We start from the raw sequence: 24,030 nt of genomic DNA on the forward strand, positions 1-24,030 counted from the left end.
CTTTTGACACTTAGAGTTGGCAAGGTTTGTTGGGAGCTGATCAGTCTGACGAGCTGTTCTTCCACAGATTGGGTTAAAGCCTCAGTACCCCCCCAGAGTCCACAATCTGACTTGTTTTGAGGCAGAATAATGTTACCCCTTATTTTACAAATTTTTGCTAGTTCAGCTTTGGGAAAATCCACCTACCCCTGGATTAACTCACAAAATGCTGTCAGACAATCGTGTATGAGACCTCTAGATTCAAAATAGTTTCCTGGCATCATTAAGTAGACCTTTAAGAATAAGGAAGACAGGTGTTTTTGTTTGTTTCATTTTGTTTTGTTTTGTTTTTTTTACGTTGTTTTCCGTGAAGAACGAACTTAAATACCTTTAATTTTATGTTGATGACTTAGAAAAAAAATGTCTTTTGCTGTGGGACTTTCACCAATGACTAATCCAAATAGAGCAGATGACAAACTTTTGACCCATGGAAATTGGAACTGTGGAATATCCTCCGCTCTTAGTGACTCGAGGGCTAAAACAGAGAGTGAAATGAAGGGACACAGTCCAGAGTAATAGACACATAGCTATACATAGAATATATACGCTTATGTAACATTTACGTATAAATGTTAATTTAAACGATTTCAAAGCTGGAAGGAGCACGAAATATTTCCTTTTTAAATTCCACATGGGCTAATTGAATAATGCAAATATGTAACCAAGTGAAAGGTGTTAAATTGAAGATGTCATCCCTGGGTATTCAGCGAATTGACAGAATTTTATGGAAAGTACTGTAGTTTCAAAACCATGTAAAATATGTGGGAAATAGCTCTTTAGTCCTTTTCAGAAGATTCATAAATGCAAGAACAGAGGTTTATAAGTTTATGCAGTGCTCTCTCAAAAGGTTGGTGAAAACTTTTTTTTATTCAGCTAAGTTTGGTACTTATCCCTAAACATTGCCACTAAATTGAACTTTCAGTCCAGTGTGTATCCCTCAGTGCAGTTTGTTTTTCTCTAACTGGTTCAGCTTTTGGCCTGAAACTGGCATTTTATTTTGTAGCTATGATCATGCGAATTCTTCTTACAGGATTGTGTTCTTACAAGATTGCACGGGAATAAGGGAGTGAAAGGAGCAGTAGTGATATCCGCTCAGAAAAACTGCTTTGTTTTTAAACTAGTAACTTCACTTACTTGTAACAACTGTGGGCCAATTTGAAGTTGTCACTAATTATTCATTTAACCAATGGAGTCACTGAGCCAAATGAAAATTACATGCTATTTAGCTTCCACCAAATAAGAGCAAAATAAGAATTTCCATACTGATAGTATCCCTTATTTCAGACCACCAGAAAAACAGAGCTCTATTAAGGAGGAACAATTTCAAAAACAAGCCTTGTTTTTTAAAAAAGGATTACAGAATAAGAAGCAAGGCTTTTTAGCATGTATGGTGTGTCAGTCAGTGACAACCCGGTGGGGAGGGGGTATGGAGCAGGTCCTGCAGCTTTTTGTCTTGCAAGTTTCCATCCTTTACAAGTGGGTGTCGGTGAACGTGGTATGCTCTTTAGTCACAGAGCTGAAGCCCTTGATGGCGTTCATCAGGTCCTCTTCATCCACATACTGAAAAATAAGCCAATCGTCATTGATTAGGACATTCACTGTCAATAGTGTTTGCCACTGATTGATAGTCTATCAGTTTAATATAAAAAGTACTCAGTAAGTATTTTGTTAAAGGCTGACATCGTACGCTCAAAACTCACCAATCCACTCTCATGGCCCGTGATGGTTTCCCACAGCGATTCATCGATCAAGACTTTCTTGTCTTGAATGTGCATGAGTTGGCTGACACTGCCGGGGAGAGAGCCTTGGGAACAGGTTTGGCTTATTTGGCTCTGACTTGGGATCCGAAGTACGGATATGCTCCGGTTGCTCCTAATACTGATGGGTGTCCCGGACCGGGGAATTTTGGTATCAGCTAATCCCTGAAAAGAAAGTTGCTGTTGGTGATTAGAATCTGAAGAAAATGGGTTTGAAATAGGACAGAAAACTGTGTGTCACACATTGTCAATGAAGGAACACACCATATCCTACTACAGAACTTAGCTCATCTGGAATACTGTGGCCCCTGGTTTCTTGGTAAGGGTGAGATGATAAAGTAATAGTCATATTAGACACCCAGTGTTCTTAGCACCTAGGGAGTTCAAGCCCTAGTGCTTTGGCTGTTGTTCCCTGTAGATAAGAGCTTGCTGCTTTGCGAAGTGGTGGGGTGAAGGAGATAGAGGTTGGGTTAACAAAGTAATCCCTTCATGAGTGTCACCACAGAGCCTGTGTCTTGAGTTCAATGCTTTCCCAGAGCAAAGTTAATAATGGTCTCTCATGGTTGCCAAGTGAACACGGTTGTATTATATTTTAAAATTCCTGGATTTGTGTAAGGAAATGGACTCTTCCCACCCTCTCTTCTCATTCAATTGTTCTATTCATTATGAAATTCAGCCTTCAAAATAAATCAGGTCCTGTATTAATATCAGAAAGACAAAGGCACTATATGATTAGAACCTAGAATGTGCCATAAGAAAATCTAGCTGCTCCAAATATCTGAGGTTTGATTTAGATGGTCCAATCAACGAAATGTTCCTGCTTTTCATCGTGCGGTCAACACATCATGCGAAAGATCATGCATTCGTGCAGCACACAGAGGTACCTCAAAGTGCATGGTGTAACTTTTTAGGGTAACATTGCTTGACACATCAGATATATCGGCCACAGAGTCAAACTGAGAACAAATGGGGAGGCATCAGTTAGTGTTTGGAACAAACAAAATGACCATAAAACAAATGCTTTGTTTCTCCAATGATAGCATAATCGTATCATCATTCTGAGCTGCATCTCAGGGTGTGTGTGTGTGTGTGTGTGTGTGTGTGTGTGTGCTGCAGGGATAGCTGTCATCCACCTACCCAAGTCAAAAGAAAGTCAATCTGAGACACTGAGCAGGTGAATCCCACTTGATCCTGTTCAGAATCTTAGCCACTGAATCTGGAGCCCATGGACACCAACAATGGCTCTTTATTTTGCTCTATTAATGCAAAGTCTACTCTCCTTCATCTGACTAACCTTCACTAATATTCTTCCAACTTTGTGAGAATGGTTTACTTTCAAAAAAAAATTTTTTTTTTTTAAAGCATCAGAAGAAGGCTTGCAAGTACATGTTATTACCTGGGTAGGATTAATTTAGGATTTCAGTGGGCTCCGGAATCCTGCCCAGGGTCCTGGGGCACTCCAGGTTTCACTTCTGCTAACCCTCCAGGACCTGTGACTAACACCCTCAATGCTGAAGATGAGCCAGTTTGGGGAGCCAGAGCCTCTGGCAGCCTGCCAGTCCCCACCAGCGCTTCCCCTCCTCACACCTCCCTTGGCCACTTAGCAAAAGTGAACGAGTTGTATGCCGCTCGGCTTTTCCCCAATGGTAAGCGGTATATGGGAGTAGGATGTTTCAATTCTTTTGTCTGCTCATCCCAGTTAAAGTCTATGTCTGGCCCCAGAGGCAGCTTGGTCTTGTTTTGCAGAGACTCTAAGGGCTAATCAGCAGCCCCCACCTGTTTTGTTTTGTTTTGTCTTGTTTTTGAATTTATTGTGATAAGTACATTTAACATGAGATCTACTCTCTTAACAGATTAAGTGACAATACAGTATTGTTATCTATAGGGACCAGGTTGTTCAGCAGATCTCTAGAATGTCTTCATCTTGCAGAACTGAAACTTTATACCTGTTAATTAGCAATACCCCTTTCCCCCCTCCCCCAGCTTGGCAATCACCATATTTTGCTTCCATGAATCTGACTATTTTAGATACCTCATATAAGTAGAATCATGCAATCCCCCCACCTGTTTTCACTGGTTATGAGACTATACAGAGTGCTTACAGGCCTTGTATTCTAGTATTATATTTTTAACTCATTTCTAACTATTGTCAGACTTTACTGTGCAAACAACTTCCCAAGTGCTGGTTGAAATAGCAGACCCTTTGGTTTCTTTCTCAGAGCTTCAGGTCCTGCTCCTATGTGATGTTGATACTGATAGTTCATGGGCTTCACTTTGATGAAACAAAGCTTGACAAGACTCATGAGAACTGTGAGCAATGGTACCATCCAGAGTAACTTCCCATTGGAATGATGTGATTGCTTCTTGATCTCTCAGTTAGCCAAGCGGACAAAACTGGATTCCTCCTTGTGAAGGATTATGAGGCAGAGGTGCCTTCCTGTAGGGTATGGGTCAAGAGACAGGAGATTTGATCACTGAAATGAGTTACACTAATGGTATGTGAGGAAGTTTTACTGGAAGCACACTTCACGTTAGAGAGTAGATGTACCCAGCAGAGTTCCAGAGTTTCTCTTCCACATTCTCCATGCACTCCATATGGCCCAGGGTTGATTTAGCTGATGTCCCCAGGCTAGAGTGGTCTCAGGTCTTCTGGGCCCTTCCATGCACTTCTGGACTCCGGAAGTGGTGGTGCTTCTTTTGTCTAAGAACATGGCTTCCTCAGAGAGAGAGTTACTCTTCCACAAGGGAAAACTTTAAAGTATCTGCTCTTCAGTGAGGATCTTCTAATGAATATACACTGAATAGTAGCACATGGCTGGTTGTTTGAGTTGGCCATTCAATATTCATTCATTTCACAAACATTTGTGGAATATCTATTATATGCCAGGCACTGTTCTGGGTATTGGGGTATAAAAGTAAATGGCCCACAAAATCCCTACCCTTGGGGAGCTCACATTCTCTTTGAGGAGTCAGATAAGCATATTGACTATGGTATCTTGTGGTGATGGTGCAATAGAAAAGGAAAGTAGACTAAGAAGCTAGGGAATTTAATTTCACATGGAAGGGGAAGTGACATTTGTGCAGGGGCCTGAATGAAGTGAGAGTGAGAGCCACCCAAGAGAAGAGCAGGAGCGATGGCCCAGTGGGAGGAGCTTGATGTGCTCAGGGAGGAAGGAGGCTAGGAAAGCAAGGAGAGTGGGAGGAGGTATGGTTGGTGAGGGCTGAGGACCAGATGGTGGGGGCATTGTCATGGCTTCTCCACCACCAAGTCGCTGTCCCATGGCTGCTCCCTGCCCCAGACACAAACCATGGGCCTCAGAGGGATGACTATCCCTCTGTGCCCCCACTTCCACTACTTGGCTGTGATATGGCTTTGTCAGCGCCTTAACCGCTGTTTGTTGATGGGTCCTGGACAAGCGAAGAGATCTGGATGACAGTTGATTCACTCATTTCTATTTTTTAAAGTGTTGCCACTCAGCCGGTTTGACCAGGCTTCTGTGCTTAATTTGGGCGCTGCTGTGACACTGTGATTTATAATAAATATATGTTTGGTCTTCAGTCCCATGTCTGGCACAGGGCTTCTGAAACCCTCAGCATTTCTTAAGTGAGGAGAGCCACAAAGGTGTCTTTTGTTATGTTAATGAGTGACTTTGGGCACCACCTAAGGCTGGTTGTCAGGAGAGCCAACCCTGTGATTAGAGGGCTGGAAATTTCAGTCCCCACTCAACACACCCCCAACCCCTCACCTCTGGGGAGGGGAGAGAGACCGGAGGTTGGATCAGTAGCCAATGGCCAATGATTTAATCAATCACACCTAAGTGATAAAGCCTCCATTTTAGGGTTCTAAGAGCTTCTGGGTTGGTGAACACGTGGAGGTTCTGGGAGTGGCGAGCTCAGCAGGGTGTGGGAGCTCAGCACCATTTCCCCATGCCTCGCCCTATGCATATCTTCCATCTGGCTTTTCCTGAGTTCTTTCCTTTTGTAATAAACTGGTAATCCAGTAAGTGAAATGTTTCTCTGAGTTCTGTGAGCTGCTCTTGCAAACTAATCGAACCCAAGGAGGGGCCACTGCAAACTCCAATCTGTAGCTCGTCTGTCAGAAGCCAGGTGACAACCTGGACTTATGATTGGTGTCTGAAATTGGGGGGCGGGGACAGTCTTGGAGACCTGAACCCTTAGCTTGTAAAATCTGATGCCATCTCTCGGTAGATAGAGTCAGAATTGAATTGTAGGACACCCAGCTGGTGTCCAAGATTGCTTCTTGTGGAAGAACTCCCCCACACGGTGGAAGTGGTAATCAGAGTTTTAGCTGCACAGCTGGCCACGAGCTCAACCTTTGTGCAAACTGGAAAAAAAGTGATTTCTCAGGCAGATGCAGCCCTTTGGACGCACGGCTTGGAAAGGACTGGCACCTGGTGGGAATTAGAGTCTGCAGCCTTTCCTCCTCCAGGTAGACATACCAGAGTGCACCTTCAAATTCAGTCACCTTTTATCCCGTCAATGAGTGCTCTGGGCCACGATCCCCCTGCACTACCACATGTGTGGCCTCACGCCCAAGACCTTTGCCTGACCTCCTATCTTAGGAGCAGGTGGTTGGGAGCTATGAGGAGCCCCTCATTCCCAGGCCCCACCAATCCCCAGGCCCCACTCAAAAACAATGGAATCAGAGTTTCTGGGATAAGGCCCAGGCAATGGCGTTTTTAAAAACTTCCCAGGTATCTTTGTCCCTTTGAGCTGCTATAACAGCATCTCATAGACTGGGTAGCTTATAAACAACAGAAATTATTTCTCAAGTTCTGGAGCCTGGACAGTCCAAGCTCAAGGTGCTGGCAAATGGAGTGTCTGGTAGGTGCCTGCTTCCTGGTTCACAGACGGGGGTCTTCTTGTCTTCTTGCTGTGTCCTCACATGGAGGAAGGGACAAGAAAGCTCTCTGGTGGTCTCTTTCATAAGGTCACTATTAGCCTTCCTTGGATCCCGTATTTTAACAAACAAGGGCTAATCCCTTGTTACCATGACTCTGGAAATATTTCCACCTAAATAAAAGCCAGTATTCTAGTCCAGTGATAGGGAAATGGGGCCCGCTTTCAGAGACATACCACGTGGGTTTCCCCGGGTGGGTAGACATTCAGTGGAGACATTCTCTTCTGAATAGGTACTAAGGGAGGTCTCTCTCTGATATACGGCTCTTTGTGGATTTTTCTTTGTAGTATCAGAGACAGAAAAATGGCCAACAAGATCAAGCCTAGAATCGCCATTAACACGATGAACCATAACTCGCTGTAGAACTCAGTGCTTTTGTTCCCCGATCCTCTCTTTTCTCCAGGAGTTGTCAGAACCAGGCCTGCAAAACCCAGGGACAGGAAAAGGAAATGTTATTTCAGAAGGCAATTTTGTGATCCCTTGCCCTGTTGTTCGATAGTAAATTGGAAAGGAGTTTAAAGCAGTTTGTCTCATGGTGCTTGTGTGTACTTGCGTTCAGGCGGGGAAAATGGTGCCGTGTGGCAGGGAGAAGCTTACAGCCCTCAGGGGACCTCTCTGACGCTCCTCGGGATGGAAATCACTGCTGCCTTGGCACGTTCCCTGGGAAAGACAGGGCAAGGAGGATGCGGGGATTTTTAAAGGGGGTCACCAAGGGAACCTTGAGGAATGCCTGCTTCCCAGTTGCGTGCCCTGAGAGCAAAGCCTTTTCTTAACAATGGACTCTCGTGAGGGCCCAGCCTTATTAATATCGCCACAGAGAACCTATTGGATACATACAGTCAATGCTGAGGAGACCCAGGGTCCCCTCACTCCATGCAACAGCTGGGTTCCCGGGCAGTTTTGTGCAAACCGGATTAGAAAGAGCAGATCCTGTTTTCTATTGTGATGTAAGCAGCCTGTGCTTGCCAACATGTTGTCTTTAGATTTCTTGTACCCTGGCCTCTCTGTGACATAGCGGAAGTTCTGCAAGTCATCACTCCAGAACCCTCAGAGAGCTTCCCCTGGAAAGAAATCCTTTGGCAAGAGGACCACTTACTCTTGGTTTCTGTTCAGTGTTGCGAGTTCAGCCGAGGTGATTCTCCGCACGTGAGGCTAATCACAGTAGCTCACGTTGAATGAACACGTATTTACCCTGTGCTGGGCCCACAGCTCTCAAGTCTGCCGGTGTGGAGAAAGCTGGAATGAGCCGGGGCAGACAGGAGAAAGGCTTACAGGGCTCACTGCAGGGCAGCAGAAGGCCGTGAGATCAAGCAAACGGAGCGGGGGCCCGAGCGGGGCTCAGAGATCATCTCCAGCGCAGCCACTTGCTGGGGCTGTTGGCTAGGATGTCACAGGAAGTTACTCACATAAGAGAGCTGCACACTCTCAGCAGAAGGGAGGAGGGGAAGGGACAAAAGCTGGGGAGAACTGTGTTTTGTTTTGCAGAACGAACAGTACCAGCCCAGGGCACAGCCAAGCAGGTGTTTCACCCGAGAGCCCCTCGCTAGCTGTGTGTCGCCCGACAGCCCCTTACGTGAGCCAGTTGGAACAGGGTTGGATGAGGACCAGCACAGACGCCCCCCGGAGTTGTCCTGAAGTTATCTTTAGCTCATTATAACACTAAGGTCTCTTCCTATGGGTGGAGTTTTGTGCCATTTTTTTGAACATACGATGTTTGCCCTAGCATGCTGATGTGCTCGGCATGTGGAATTGAACCAGAAGTGCCTCTGTAAGCCCCCCGTGCCTACCCCGCCCCCCATGCACTGAATCAAAGCTTCCTGTACTAACCCCATGGGGAGACAGAGCTTTCTCCCTGTCTCCTTACTTGTAACAAATAATAAAAAGTTCTTTGCTTTCAACACTTCCTCTGGGTGTGCTCAATTTGATGTACCCCAAGCAGCGAACCCTTGACTGGGGTCACAGGGCGGCCTCGGAAGCCCACGGATCCAGCAGCAGGCACGCAGGCTGGTGTGCGACCCACGCAGGTGCTTATGGACAAGAGGAAGAAGGGCAAACAGAGGCAGTGGCAAGTGCCTCTTCGCTCCTCGCACTAACTCCCCCTTGCAGCACCTCAAGGACTGGGTGGGCCTGCTGGACACTTGACACCCACATTTTCAGTGGGAGGGAAGGGAAGGGCTTCAGAATCGGGGTGAGGAGGTTTAAGAGAGGGAGAGAAGGTGACTGAGACTAAATTTCGAGCTCCCTAAGAGGAGCCACACGACTTAGCTAACCCTAACTCGACTTCTGATAGCTCTGTGGTTAAAAAAAAGTCACTCTGCCTTTCTGGACCTCTGCTTCTCCATCTCAAGTAAAGACTTGCAGGGACGCCTGGGTGGCTCAGTCGTTAAGCGTCTGCCTTCGGCTCAGGTCATGATCCCAGGGTCCTGGGTTCGAGCCCCACATCGGGCTCCCTGCTCAGCCGGGAGCCTGCTTCTCCCTCTCCCACTCCCCCTGCTTGTGTTCCCTCTCTCGCTGGGTCTCTCTCTGTCAAATAAATAAAATCTTAAAAAAAAAAAAAAGTAAAGACTTGCGGTCAAAGCTCTGCCTAATTCCAGCAGGTAGGAATTCCCTTAACTAGGAATCAATGTGTGTTGTTTGAATTAAAAAAAAAAACAAAAACAACCACCTTGGTTATGCGCTGGAAGAGTTGAATTTCCTCTGTGCGGCACAGGGCTATAACTCCAGAAACGGATCTGATGGGCCCAGTGGGCCCCTTGCTAGGGAGGACACAGGGGGAATGTAGGGCAGCCTGCCTGAGGGAAGCCGCAGAAAGAAAACAGCCCTCAGAACAGGAGGAGGGAAATGAGGATGGCCAGACTTCAGTGCTGCAAGGCTGCCTCAGGCAAGGGAACAGGAACATTTTAGAAGTTACATCATAAAATTAAAACTGACTATGGCTATTAGTTGGACAATACATCTTGGAATTTTTTCATAACTTCTCGCCGTCCTCAGTGTTCCTTCTCTCATTAAGGGAAACCTCAGTTTGTGTTCAGGAACCCAATACAGGCTTCCCCTCTTTTATGGAGAGCTTAAAATCGAGATGATGTGTCTTTATTCCTTCTCGGTTTTCTTTCTTCAAAGTCCCTTTGATTTCAAAGGACTCCACCCATCAAATGGAAGCCTCAGGGTCAGGGTAGGGAACTGCAGTGGCTGAGCCTCGAGTTCAAAGAAAAACCCCAGTGGTGTCAGAGTAGATCCCGCCCTGTGGATTGCCCGCCGCAGGGAAGATGTACTTGCCCCTGACCTCGGAGACTGGACGGGCTGGATTTGGAGGTGGCTCAATCTAGACTGTGCGGTTTTGCTCAACTCATGATCCTGGTCCCCTGCATCGGAATCACTGGGCGGGACTTGTTTATTTTTATTTACTTTTTTAATTTTAAAAATCTGATTATAGCTAACACACAATGTTATGGGCAGGGCTTGTTGAAAGAGCATATTCCTGGGCCCTACTGACTCTTGATCTCTGCCAGGGGCCTGGGAAACCATATAATAAATAAGCACATGGAGATGATTCTTACGCACACTTCAATTTGAGAACCACTGCTCAAGGAAAAGTATGGGGCTGGGAGTCAGCCCAGAAACCACGTTCAAATTTTCATCTTAGCAACAAGCTTTCGGAGAATTCTTGGTTAAGTTCTGGTGTCCCTTAGGCCTCCATTGGTCCACTCCACTTGTGGAAACATTGGAGTTGCTAAAAGAATATCAAATAATTGGGCACCTGGGTGGCTCAGTGGGTTAAGCGTCCGACTCTTGATTTTGATTCAGTTCCTGATCTTAGGGTCATGTGAGATCATGAGATCAAGCCCCGAGTGGGGTGTGGAGCCTGCTTAAGATTCTCTCTCTCCCTCTGCCCCCGCCTCTCTTCCTTCTAAAAACACCAAAAACCAAAAACCAAATAAATTCTACTCTATCCCACCGCTGCTATGAAATGAAATGGAGATAGACTATGTGGAATTGTGTTAGGTATTGTACAAAATTGCACATGGCATCCGGACATGTAAGATCTAGAATCACAGAATAATATATATATATATTTTAGTGATCGAAATTATCCTTGATAACAATATATATGTTTACCTGTGTTTCAGAATTTTTGGACATTTGTATTAAAAAAACAACCTAACTATACATGCATACAGATTTGATATAACATTAGTTACTGGAATCTAAAATAGGGTATCAGTTCCAATTCTGTTCTAATGGAAAAGATTTGGCATTTCTCTAACTTGCCCTTTGAAATTGTAAAGTATTACACATGTTAGATTCAAAGATTGTAGGTAGAACTCAATTTAAAAGATGCTCCATTAAAATTATAATTTCATCTCTTCAGCTAAATTACTTGGTAATAACAATCAATCATAATCTTCTACAGAGAATACAAGAGAGAAATCTCCCCAATTCACCATTTTAGGCTCTGAATCTGCAATATTATCTCCATGATCAACACAAATTGACATTAGAGTATTTTCTCTCTTCCTCTGATCTCTTTTCTCTGACTTCCTCTATAAATCACTTTTTTGGTAAACAAAGTCATTTTAGTTCTTTACCGACAGGATTTGTGGGTAGGAGAGAATTTAACAATATCTCTCTATGTCTATAATTCAATGACTCGGTATTTTAAGAGTACCACATGTCCTAACTCCTTGTCTAATGTAATTTCTGTGAGAACCTTTAAAAAAATTTCTTATAATACTTAACACAGTTCCTTCCATATAGTCTATGCTAATACATTAGCACACGTATGTATAAACAAATATATGGGGTTTTTTTTAGAAAAATGAATAGGTTCTATACTAAATATAATATGAGTTAAACATTTACCAAATCCGGTAGCGGTATCATATTGGACCACAGGTGTTTTAACGCTTCCTTCATCTGTGGTGCAGATGACCTGGAAAAAGAAGGCTAGAAAAAAGGTACATGACTAGGTCATTCAACACCTACAAAGTGGGTAGACTTTTAGAAGAGCAACATACCACAGCACAGAAAAGTCTGAAAATAGTTTTCCAGCACAAGCTGTGAGGTTTTATCTAATAGGCAAACTTCTTTCTTTTTTTTTTTTTTAAAGATTTTATTTATTTATTTGAGAGAGAGAAATGAGAGAGAGAACACATGAGAGGGGATAGGGTCAGAGGACGAAGCAGACTCCCTGCCGAGCAGGGAGCCTGATGTGGGACTCGATCCCAGGACTCCAGGATCATGACCTGAGCCGAAGGCAGTCGCTTAACCGACTGAGCCACCCAGGCGCCCCGGCAAACTTATTTCTAATATTAAAATTGCCAAGAAAAATAGCTATCATTAGTGCAATAATAGTATGTATTTATAAGTAATACAACTAAATAAGCTCAGAGCTTATAAAGCAAAATAAATAAATAAATAAACAAACAAACAAACAAGAATTATCAGAAGAGTAAAGGATAACACCCAGTGTATCTTGTTGTTCTATACATGGTCTAAACCTGTTCCTTCAAAAGGTACCAGGTGCACTTTACACTATGTGACCCAAAGTTTCTTTCTAAGCAGGAGAGCTCAAATGGGATCTTGGAAATCAAATGGTCTAAATACTTCTTTCAATAGCCGGGAACCCGAGAGAGGCAACTCTTATAAGGCCACATAGATCCTTAGAGGCCTGCCTGGGAGTAGAACCCAGATTTCCCGACTATGGGTCCATCTGCTCGTCACAACAGCTGTCTTAGGTGACCGAGAACTGTGACCATGGAAATGTGTAGCCCAGTTATAAAAATGTTATTGATAAATTTCAAATATTATAAATGCAATGCTGGAGCTCATTGTTTATCTGTACTTTTAACCAAAATAAATAGTATTTTCAAGGAAATTTTTTTTTAAAAGTCCACTAAAGAATTCACTTTATAAATCCAGAGTGCTTAACATGTCTTCACATCTCTTGGTCTGGTGGTCACATTAATCATTAGAAAATACTTAAGACTGGGGCACCTGGGTGGCTCAGTGTGTTAAGCGCCTGACTCTTGGTTTTGGCTCAGGTCATGGTCTCAGGGTTGTGAGATGGAGTCCCGCTTAGGGCTCCACACTCAACACGAAGTCGGCTTGAGATTCTCTCTCTCCCTACCCCCACTTGTAATCTCTCTCTCTCTCAAAAATAAATAAATAAATTCTTTGGGAAAAAAAAAGGAAAATACTTAGTACCTTTTAAAGCTTTTTCTCATTTCAGTTTAAAAACCAGACAAACAGAAGAAGAACATGTCATTAAACAGGGAGAAAGAGTTCGGTTTTCGAAGGCAAAGGGGTTTTGTTTGAGGAACGGATACCAAGGTTGGTTAAGGAAAGCCCTCACTCAGAGCCCTTAAGAGTTGGAGATGGTCACAGCCTGTTCAGTCTCCGTTTGGAGGCTGTGGATTCATCAAGGAAATATCTGAAGTCCCGAAAAGTGCATTATTTCAGGATACTCAGTGACTACTCGTCGGTACTCTTTCTCTCATGGTGCCCTGCGCTCTCATTCCATTGTGGGGACACTGAAGTCACACAGCCCTCCCCCTCCTTCTGCCTCATAATGGCCACACATCAAGCTTCACACGGGAAGGGAGAGCTTATTTACTGGGAGCCGCAACTTTTCCACAAGAAGTGGCCACTTAAACCAAGACATTTACACATTTACTGGTCACCTTTCAGATGGACTATCAGGTGGGGACCCAGAGTTCCTGACACACTATGAAATGGGGGTCAGAAACTAACTTTTGTCCGCCGTCCTCGGCAGGTAGAGGGTGGTGTCGAAGCCACTATACACACGCTGGCCTCCATCAGTCACCACGAACTCCTTCAGTGGGCCGTTCAGCAGGAAAGAGCCACTCCAGTCCACACGCACCAGAGACAAATTGCTGTCCACCAAAAATGGGGCTCGGTACTGGGGCACTGTTGGGAGAAAGTTGTATGTTCTAAACATGGTTACCTCGGAGTACGTGTGTGTATGTATATCTTTTTTTTAATATGTCCTCCCTCACCCCTAAATAAGCATTGTTGGAACCCTTCATATTTTCCTCAGTGTTTAAAAAAAAAACAACAAAAAACCCTTGCATCGGGGGTAAAAAGAAAACCAATGGGAACATGTGTGAAATGGTTTCTCAGCACCGTTGCACCTGCTTTCCAAAAAAAAAAAAAAAAAAAATCAATGGAGAGCAGTGTTTTATGAAATAAAACTATTAACATACAATGGTTGTGCTTACCAACATAACCCTGGAGCTCATATTTTGTTGCATTTTCCCTCTTTTAACAGGTAAAGTATCCTTAACACTATTAACTACAGTAGATTGCTATTTTTCATATCGAATCAATATTTATTGCTACAAAGCCCCAAGGACTAGATGAAGTTAATATATTTTTTTTCCCTCCGAACTAAACTGCTTAGATGGTGAATTATGTCCTTTTGGCACCCATTTATTTTTAAAGCTTTTCTTGAAACGTTAGTTTGTTTTCTAAGATAGTTAAAAAGCCTTGCAAATAGCAATTCAACTATAATAATTCATTGCCCTGACTAATCAATCAATAGCATAGTACATTAGTATATAATCAAGTTCAGGTCTCCTAAGTATTATATCAGATACAGAAGCGACTTGGTGTGCATGTTCTCTTTCCATTATTCAGCTCCTTACTAAAACAAAGGAAAAACAATCTGTAACGGAGTCTCATCTTTTAAATGAATAATTTTTGCAGAAACAAATGAAGGGTTGCCATATCATCTTGTCAAGTCAGAAGAGATTTATTTCATGAGATCTTGTTTTCTCCAAAATAATCAATACATTTGTAACAGCATTAAGATCCATCTATATACTAAATTGGCTTTTAAGAAAAGAAAAAAGGAAGTGGTGGAAATAAATTGGATATCTTTTTTCTTTAGAAATTAAACCCATCTGTTGCTGATGTTAGGAAATATAACAAAATAAGGAATAATTTATACTTGGGCCATCTCAGTATTTAACCACAAGACAACTTTGATTCTTATCTTTCAAAATAAGACATTTTTATAAAGCCATAAGAAAATATTTCTGCAAATGCGAAAACAAGAGCTACCAAACCCTCTTTAAATATCTGTTTTTCCAACATAAATTTTGCCCAATATCACAATGGACTATACTATACTGTTGTATTTGTCTGTGGCTTCCTTTTGTCACTCAATTCAGTAGATTTCCACGTCTCCTCTGCATCCTAACAGTATAAATACAGAGGAGGCTTGTAAATAGTAGGAAAATAGAAAGATAGGAGCTTTATTTGCCTTGCAGGACATGGAGATCTTCCAGAGGAAAGAGCGATTAAACAACCAAAATCCTCAAAAATAATGGATTTGGAGACTGAGAAAACAGGAAAAGCTGCTATGCCCTTTGCACTTGATGTGTTTTATCTCATTTAATCTTCAAAACCATCTTGTAAGAATTAGTTCCTAATTTTTCAGGTTCAGAGGAGCCAAGTAACTTGCTTAATGTCAGTTGCTGGTAGGAGACCGAGGATCTGAACCCAGACCTGCTAAACCGTAAAGCCCATGTTGCTTTGTTGTAACCAATACACATTTACTCAAAGGAGCACAATTTACTAATTGCTTTATGGGTGCAGTCCAGTGGTGACTAGGGATTTTGTGAGTTGGTTATTAAACCCAACCATTATTGAAAAGTAAATTACGTAAACTGAAATAAATGGTATTAAAAGAAAGGTAATAAATACTCAACTTTCGTAACTCCTTAATCATTTCCCTACAGTGTATTATTATCTATGCCCTTGAGGTTATTTACATCTGTTGTGTCTGGACGGTACAGCGATTACAAGCGCGCACGACCAGCCACCTCTTCCGAGCTGCGCTCCATGCTGTCACACGGGCACCTTGAAATCCGCTGCAGTGGGAGTATTTACACCACGGAAACTGGCGAGCGCTTCCAATCAGGACATTTTTCTCTCAAGAAGAAGGCCAGTTGTTCAACGTTGACGCCTCACTTCTGTCCTGGTGCCGAAGGTCTAGTTCAGGCACAGGGGGCTGGATGCATTGCCAAAGCCTCTCCAGACCCTTTTCTGAGTATGTAAGTGATCATGCTTATATAAAACTACAAATACTACTTTTAAAGTACTTTTGGTCTGTATTTCCGATCCCTATTTTTTTCTATTCTAGTGTGTATCATGAGTTAAAAGTAGCACGAATGGTATTTACAAACCCCTATGATAGCCAGTCACTGATTGTACTTTTCCATGTCTGTGGATCCAGTAAAGTGGGCCGAGTGAGCCCCTTCTTCCTTGGTGCTACTTCTTCAATGTAAAGGAAGAACAGAAAGGAAGGAATTCTTAAATCTGTTCACTCTGGTTTTTTTTTTTTTTTTCCCCAGCATGAGGGAAAAAAAAATCTGGTGAACCTCAGCTTGATGATTAACAAGAGAATTGGTTATCCCTGCACACCTCACACAGTTGTTTTGGCCTGGCCTTCTGGCCAATACACACACACACACAAAACTGGAATAATTAGCAAAACTGGCTTATGGTTGTATTATGAAGGGTAACTCCTTCTCAGGGATGGTGATTATGTTTTCTCCCGCTCCTTGTCACAGTAGCATTTTTTTATTAGTAAGTCAGAATTCATTTTACTGTGTTTTCAGGTAGGCACAAATATTTCTCATGGTTCCTTTAAGGTTTGTGAAGGGAGGAGGTGAAAATCAGTCTGAGGAAGTTAAAGGAGAAATAGGAAGAAAGAAAATGGGCAAAGACACGAAGAGCGTTCTTCAGACAAGTTTTGCTATGAAGGGAGGAGTGTGGCAGGCCGCAGAGGTGACATGTGGGAGCGAAACAGCTGTGACTTTAACCGGGATACACTGAAGGTCGCAGAGAGGAGGACGTTCAGCAGCGAAGGGGCTGCTATTCGAAGCACAAGAGGTGGGATTATTTCAGGTAGACGGACCACCTTCCTCGTCGCAGACAGAAATGAAGCCAATTGCGGGTGAATGCGGTGCTCTGGGGTGGGAAGGGAGCAAATATCTGACTGGTGACTTGTCTTTTCCTGGTGAATTTGGAGGCAAGGAGTTCTGGAGAATATAGGGAGAGGCGAGTGAGGATAGGATGGGGGTGGGGGGCGGGGTGGGAGGATGTAGGAGGCTTGAGGAGGGTAGAGAAGGTCCGAAATCTTTATTACAGACCAGGGTAACATCGTGGTACTGAGGGTGCCACTGAGCTGGGGGATCATGAATTTGGAGTCATAGTTCCACTTTCCAGGGGTGGAAACTGGCAGGTGACTTCAGCTCTGGCCTTAGTTTGGGGACATTTCATGGTACAGCTTCCAGAGCCTCCATTCAGATTCTGGTCTACGTGAATGGCATCTTGGAATTACAGTGTATGGTCCACGGACCTGCTTCAGTTTTCTGTGTATTTGGATAATAGCACTGACTTCATCAGCTTGTGCTGAGGATTATTTGTAAAATCCTTGAACAGTGGCAGGACCCACCCTCTCAGAGTGACCTGTTGCTAACATCCTGCCATGTCACCCAGTCACATTAAGGTCTTTGTATGAGGCTTTGGACTTTCGTGAATGTGTAACTCTTACTTCAAAAAATGCCAACGCCAAATCCGGAAGATGAGATTATAAGTTGATATAATGTGGCTGGAAAGCCAGCTTGTGATAAGTATCCAAAATATTAAAATATTTGATGTAATAAATTCCATTCATCGAAATTTAATTTGAAGATGATCGGACGTTCAAAGATGGGTTCAAAAGAAATTTCTCACCACATTTATAAAGAAAAATATTAGAACAACTAAAATGCCTAACCAATTCATAGGATGGAAAATTATATAGTCATTCAACTTGGTTAGGCTAAAGCATTTTTAATGTCATGGGAAATGCAAATAAAATGTTTGTCAAGTATAAAAAGCAGACTATGAAATTTTCATTAAAGTATGATCTCAGCCACATAATAGAAACTGCATGAGAAAAGGATTAAAGGAATCAATTAGGCCAAAATGCTAATGTGGTTGCCTCTGGGTGGTGGGATTATAAGCAGGAGTGGCTTTAAGGGTGTGTGAACCACACAGCTGCACGGGGCCCCTCACATAAGAGTCACGAACTTAGTTTGATGCTCTACTGTCACTGTCTTGAAATTCTTAGTGATTTTTGAATAAGGGGACTCACACCTTTACTTTCCACTGGGCCCTGCACATGATGTAGCTGGTTCTGACTCTAAGTACTAATTTTATTCTTAGTACTTTTTGTATTTGTTATTTTTTTAAAGTTTATTTATTGAAGTCATCTCTACAACCAACATAGGGCTCGAACTCATGACCCCAAGATCAGGAGTCGCGTGTTCTTCTGACCGAGCCAGCCAGGTGCCCTGTTTTTGACAGGTGCCCTGTCATTTTTAAACAATTGACATATATACCTTATAAATTCTGAAAAGAAGTTATTTTACAGAAATGTAAGGAGGCCCCAATTTATTAGTTAATTGTTCTTCTGTTTTTCTTGAAGTGCTGTATCTCAATGCTTTCTGGAAATACTTTCTGGATTATGCCATGCCATGTAATTTGAAAAGAAAAGGAGTGGCAAACTAAAAAAAAAATCATCTCGGAGGGTGTCTGGGTGGCTCAGTGGGTTAAGTGTCTGCCTTCTCAGGTCCTGGGATCAAACCCCGAGTCAGACAGAGGAGCCTGCTTCTCCCTCTGCTTGTGCTGTCTCTCTCTCTCTGTCAAATAATAAAATCTTAAAAAAACAAAGCAAAAAAAAAAAAAAGCCAAGTGTCTCCTGGTTTCCCCCCTACCTCTCTGGCTGATGGTGGCAGCCGCTTCTACTCACATTCTGTTTGGGTGATGAAGCTGATCCATCCAGAAGCCGTGCTGCCCACCTCGTTGTGGGCCACCACTCTGAGTTTGTAGGTGGTGTAGGGCTGGAGGCCCTCAAGGCTGGCCGTCAGCCCCAGCCCCACATACTTGGTCTCTGCTTGGCCGGGGGCACACAGCGTGGCTAAATCTGGAGGGCAAGCCGCATAGAGCTGAAGCTCATAGCTAGAAGCCGAAAGCAGGCAGTAAGATTAGTTGAACTTTCTTTGAAAACGGGGTATATTTTGTGAGGAGACATTTTGTGTTAGCAGAACCATCAGCTCTTTCTGATTTCCATTTGTGGGAAACTGCTGTCAGTAACACTTTCTTTAATGCCATTGGAAATGAGCAGCAGATGTAACCAGAGTCAAATGTGCTCACATGTGCTGTCCCACCAGCAACTAGCAATCCTTGTTGGTAGAGAGAAATGTCTCTCTTTTCAGAAGAGTGATAAAATTGTTCTCCTCTGTTGAAAATAGAGAATATCATTTTTTAAACAAATAAATAATAACCAACCAACCAACCAACAAAAACAAAACAAAACAGTATCTTTTCATCCAGATTATTTTGAGTGAAATACCTTCCTTGTTTTTCCAAACTGTGCTTCATGACAACATTTTAAATTAGATCAAGCAAGTTCTGATTTAACCACAGAAGTTTTCTGTGTTCCAGCTGAGTCCTATAGAAGGGATAATTCCAGGGAACCATGAGGAGGAGCCTCTTTTTTCAGTGAATGCAAACACATTGCATCATCTTTCTTATTTAAAGACAGTTTGGTTGTTCGCCTTTCTATCTAGTTGATTTTGTGATTTAAACACTTGGCAGGGAACATTACAACTCTAATCAATTTACTTGTCTATTTTGCTATAGGTATTTGTTCAATAAGCATGGCTTCCTGAGGCAGTGCTGGGCAGCTACAAGACTGTATGCATGTCTTATTTTAGCTTATTCATCCTTTTGTCTGGCCCATTACCTTTGAATGACACCATTGGGGAACAGGGGTGGGCTCCACCGGAAGGACCCTGTCCTCGAGGACAGCGTCTGGATTTGGGGAGAGGACAGTCCCGAGGGTGGAGCGGGATGAGTTCTCAGCTCTGCCGTTGGCCCTTTGCTGCAACAATTGAAGCAGGTGCAGGCCTCCACCCCAACGGAGTACGTGGTGAAGGGCTGCAGGCCGTGAAGAGTCTGCTGGGTGGCCATGCCTTCAGACAACTGTAGGAAGACAGAGGAGACTAGATGAGGCCGTGTCACAGATCACAGACAACTGACAAATGTTTATCATGTATCTCACCTCCTACGAAGAGAGTGCCATGCTCCGTACCCTGGGAGATGCACCGGAGCATTTAGCATAACATTTACCCTCAAGGAATTGCCAGTCCGCTTGGAAAGGCATAACTTAAACATGCAAAAAATGTAATGATATCATAGTTAGAAGTTTGAGGTAACAGGATAGAAATCACAATGCATAATATTGTTTATCACTATAGAAAGAATAGAATATGGCACAAAACATGCAATATATATATATATCTTTTATATATATATAAAGACTTATTTATTTATTTAATTGAGAGAGACAGAGAGTGCGTCAGCAGGAGGGACAGAAGGAGAGGGTGAGAGAATCCCAAGCAGACTCCACACTGAGCACAGAGCCTTATGCGGGGCTGGATCTCACTACCCTGAGATCATGACCTGAGCCAAAACCAAGTCAGATGCGCCACTGACTGCACCACCCAGGTGGCCCATAAAGTATGTATTTTAAAATTTTTAATTAAATTCCAGTTAGTTAACACAGTGTAATATTAGTTTCAGGTGTACAATTTAGTGATTCATCACCTCCATACAATGCCGGGTGCTCATCGTAGGAAGTGCGCTCCTTCATCCCCACCACCTATTTCACCCATCCGCCACCTACCTCTCCTCTGGGAGTTTGTTCTCTATAATTAAGAGTCTGTTTCTTGGTTTCCCTCTCTCCTTCTTTCCCTTATGATCGTTTTTGTTTCTTAAATTCCTCTGTCTGACAAATAAATAAATAAAATCTTTAAATTCCACACGAGTGAAATCATACAGTATTTGTCTTTCTCTGACTGACTTATTTTAGCATAATACTCTCTAGGTCCATCCATGTCATTGCCAATGTCAAGATTTCATTCTTTTTTATGGCTGAATCAACTCCATTGTGTATATATATACTACGTCTTCTTTATCCGTCGATGGACACTTGAGCTATTTCCATAATTTAGCTATTCTAGATAATGCTGCTATAAATATCGGGATGCATGTATCCCTTTGAATTAGTATTTTGGTATCCTTTGGGTAAATACCTAGTAGTGCAATTGCTGGATCATAGGGTAGTTCTATTTTTAACTTTTTGAGGTACCTCCATACTGTTTTCTAGAGTGACCACAACAGTTTGTATTCCCACCAACAGAAACACAAAATACGGATCAAATTCTGTGACCCTCAGAATAATGCCTTTTCAAAAAACAAAACCTATATTTCAATTGTATTGGTAGTCAATATTCACGAAGTTTCATACTTTGCCATTGTTATCAACGTGTGTTTTTTGGGCCAAAAATTCCCTCAAATCCATGTTAAATTGAGTATTTAAGAGCTTGAAATATATATCTTATATATTTGTATATGTTATATTTTTTTATATTTTATGGATATGTAAGAACTTGAAAGTCCATCTCTTCCCCAGCGGTGTTGGTATATATGAAATATAGTCTTTTTTTCAACAGTCTTTGTTGTGTTATAAACTTTTTGGTTTATTTGGAGCATGTTTTTAATCTCATTGTGGTTTTATTAAGAACTCTGGAACAAAAGAGTTCAGAAACTGGAAAATGAATTTTTACATTCACGTAAGCAACATATAATTAAGAAGAGTTATCTGCTATTTAAAAAAATGTGTACAATGCGCTCCAAATAGAAATTATTTTAGTTTATTAATATTATCATTTTATAACCATGGATAATCAAGGGTTGATTGTATTTACATCATCTATATTTATTGAATATGAAGCCCTGTAGAAAATATGCTAATATTCCTTTAACATTCAATATGATACCACTTTCCTTGCAAGTTGTCTTCTGAAATTGTGTTTCAATACCTAGAACTCTGACCTCAGAGGATTTCTCCACACTTACCCAAATTGTTCCCTAAATTGGTCTAAATAATTTATAATGTCATAGTAAGATCTGCATAACTCGTCCATGAGGTTCTTTTTGTGAACAAAGTGTTATAATCTACACTTATGAGAAATGTGAGAGTGTTACACACTGTGCTACAGAGAAGAGGCTTTATCCTGCTGACTCTCAGCCTCTTTGTATAAATAATGTAGGAACTGGTCTAGTTCATCATTAGGGTCCCTTCAGCCAGTGGCTTCGCTAGAACACGGTGTGAAAGATGATGTCTCTAAATTGTCCATTGTGTTTCCCTCATGTCCCCAAACGTGCCAACACACAAACAGCAGAGCAAGACTTGTGCTGGCCAAACTGTTCTGCTTTCTCCCAAAGTGCTGGAACTTTCTCCAAGTCACCGAAAGACTGAGTTTTCAGTGTTATTAGAGACTTTCTCATGCCAGAATGGGGGTCCGAGGATAGTCTTTGCTCTATTTTTTCTTTCTCATATTAACATTTACACCACCAACAATGGCCATGTGTTGATCCCTTACTGTATGGCAATCCTTGACATGCATTTTCTAATTAAATTAAATCAATTGTCACTAAAGTCCTAGGTTTCTTATGTTTGTGGAGTCTTTAATACCTTTAGCACTTCTCTCCCTGAATACTTAAATAATTTCTGTATGTTTCCTAACTCTCACTATTTCTCTCTGATGGATCTTTGTGCTAAGTTCATCATGGGCAATTGAGAACAGATGGGAAAGAAAGAAGTCTCAAGTAGAAGAAAAGGCCAGGGCACCATAGTCAATTTTTACAGAACAAACCAGTCCTGGATTTTTGTTCAGAGTAATCTGCTACTCACCACTGTCTCCACCCCACTGGCATTGGAGAACAGCCTGTAGAGACCGACGATTCCGTTGGGCTTCCCAGGGGCGCTGATGTTGACCACTGCTTGGGTGGAAGAGACTGCATGGAATGTGGGGGCCCCGAGACCTTCTGGGGGAGCAGGCCCAGTTCTACACCATGTCCAGGTACTGGGGGCTTTTCCTGCTGAATTCACTGCCCAGACCTCCAAAGAGAAATCAATAAGACCACTCAAAAGCAAGGTAACTTCAGGCTGGAAGAAAAGTTGGCAACCCAAAGCAACCAAACACAACAGAATGAGATAAACTTGGATCTTGCAATTTTGTCATCACAGAGGAGAGCAAGTTCTTCCTCTTTTTTGCCTTTGGCCATGTGAACACAAAGGGGGCCAATTAGGAGCCCTAACGTCAGAATGCAGCAGGCTGGTTAAAGCCTAATGAAAAACTCATCTCTGAGTGGGGTGTAGAGTGATTTTGTCAGCTTCTGCAACCTGAATGGATCTGCAGACTACATAAAACTCAGCAATTCTTAAACACCGTCCCCACCAAATCTGCATGAAAATTAAATTTTCCTTTCATCAAGGAGGGAATAAACATATGGAAGAATGCATAATCTTATTTATCAAGAACCATTTGTATAATTAAACACGAATATCCTAAAAGGTTGCCTTAGGTCGTCATTTGCATGAGTAAGTAATTTGTACAATGTCAGGTACAATAGACAGAGTAGATGGATGTGTGAGTGTATAGGGTTAAATTAGGCCCAATAACAGCCAACTACACAGTGATCAATCAGAATGATAGATCTAAATGGCAATATAAGAAGACTGTCTGCATGTTTAGGAGTAGGAGTATTCCTTAGTAAGCTTTCGTGGTGTGCAAATCTAACTTCAGGAAATTTTCTTTCTCATCTAGTGTCTTCTACTATGTCTTCTAATATATATATATATACATATATATATGTATTAAATATATATATATATTTATTTATTTATATTTGTCCTGAGCTTTTAAAGTCTGAAAAACTTGTTTGATTCCATACTACACACGTGCCAGGTGTGCAGTGTTAAAAAAGCATGCAGAACATCCAAAATATGAGATGCTTAGAAACAGACCGTAGAATTTACTCCGCAGCGAGAGCTTAGCTTTGTTTTTGTTTCTTCTACTCAGTGTTATAGTGTTTCTCTGTATTTCTGTAAAAATATTCTGTTCCTAAACCTCAGCAATTAGAAATTCTTCATCACTAACTGGGAATATATGTAGGACTTAGCGTCTTTTGTCTTTGACAGGAGACCTTCATAATATACTGCCCTTTTTCTTAGTCTTTCTTTTTAGTATTCAATCAATTTGAGATCAAAATAACATTCATATAAATCAACGTGTTTATGCAAAGCAGGATCAGCCTATTTACATGAGCTACTCAAAGCAGTTACAATGAAGAGAAAGCTGACTGAAATAATGAAGAATTATGGATTTC

General features: G+C 42.2%; 1 protein-coding gene across 1 annotated transcript in view; it reads right to left on the minus strand.

The window, feature by feature from the left end:
* Positions 1 to 712: 712 nt before the first annotated feature.
* Positions 713 to 24,030, minus strand: part of USH2A (usherin) — a 602,856-nt gene continuing 579,538 nt past the window's right edge. The window contains exons 54-61 of the mRNA XM_081823209.1: positions 22,553 to 22,759; positions 19,538 to 19,776; positions 18,542 to 18,750; positions 13,468 to 13,644; positions 11,578 to 11,661; positions 6,894 to 7,138; positions 1,740 to 1,961; positions 713 to 1,599 (exon numbers count right to left, since the gene is read on the minus strand). Coding sequence (XP_081679335.1) covers positions 1,510 to 1,599; positions 1,740 to 1,961; positions 6,894 to 7,138; positions 11,578 to 11,661; positions 13,468 to 13,644; positions 18,542 to 18,750; positions 19,538 to 19,776; positions 22,553 to 22,759 — 1,473 coding nt within the window. The 3' untranslated portion in view covers positions 713 to 1,509. The remainder of the gene's footprint in view (positions 1,600 to 1,739; positions 1,962 to 6,893; positions 7,139 to 11,577; positions 11,662 to 13,467; positions 13,645 to 18,541; positions 18,751 to 19,537; positions 19,777 to 22,552; positions 22,760 to 24,030) is intronic.

Source organism: Leptonychotes weddellii, chromosome 6 (genome assembly GCF_054177405.1).
Source record: "Leptonychotes weddellii isolate Sample4059 chromosome 6, ASM5417740v2, whole genome shotgun sequence".
NCBI classification, from domain to species: Eukaryota; Metazoa; Chordata; class Mammalia; order Carnivora; family Phocidae; genus Leptonychotes; species Leptonychotes weddellii.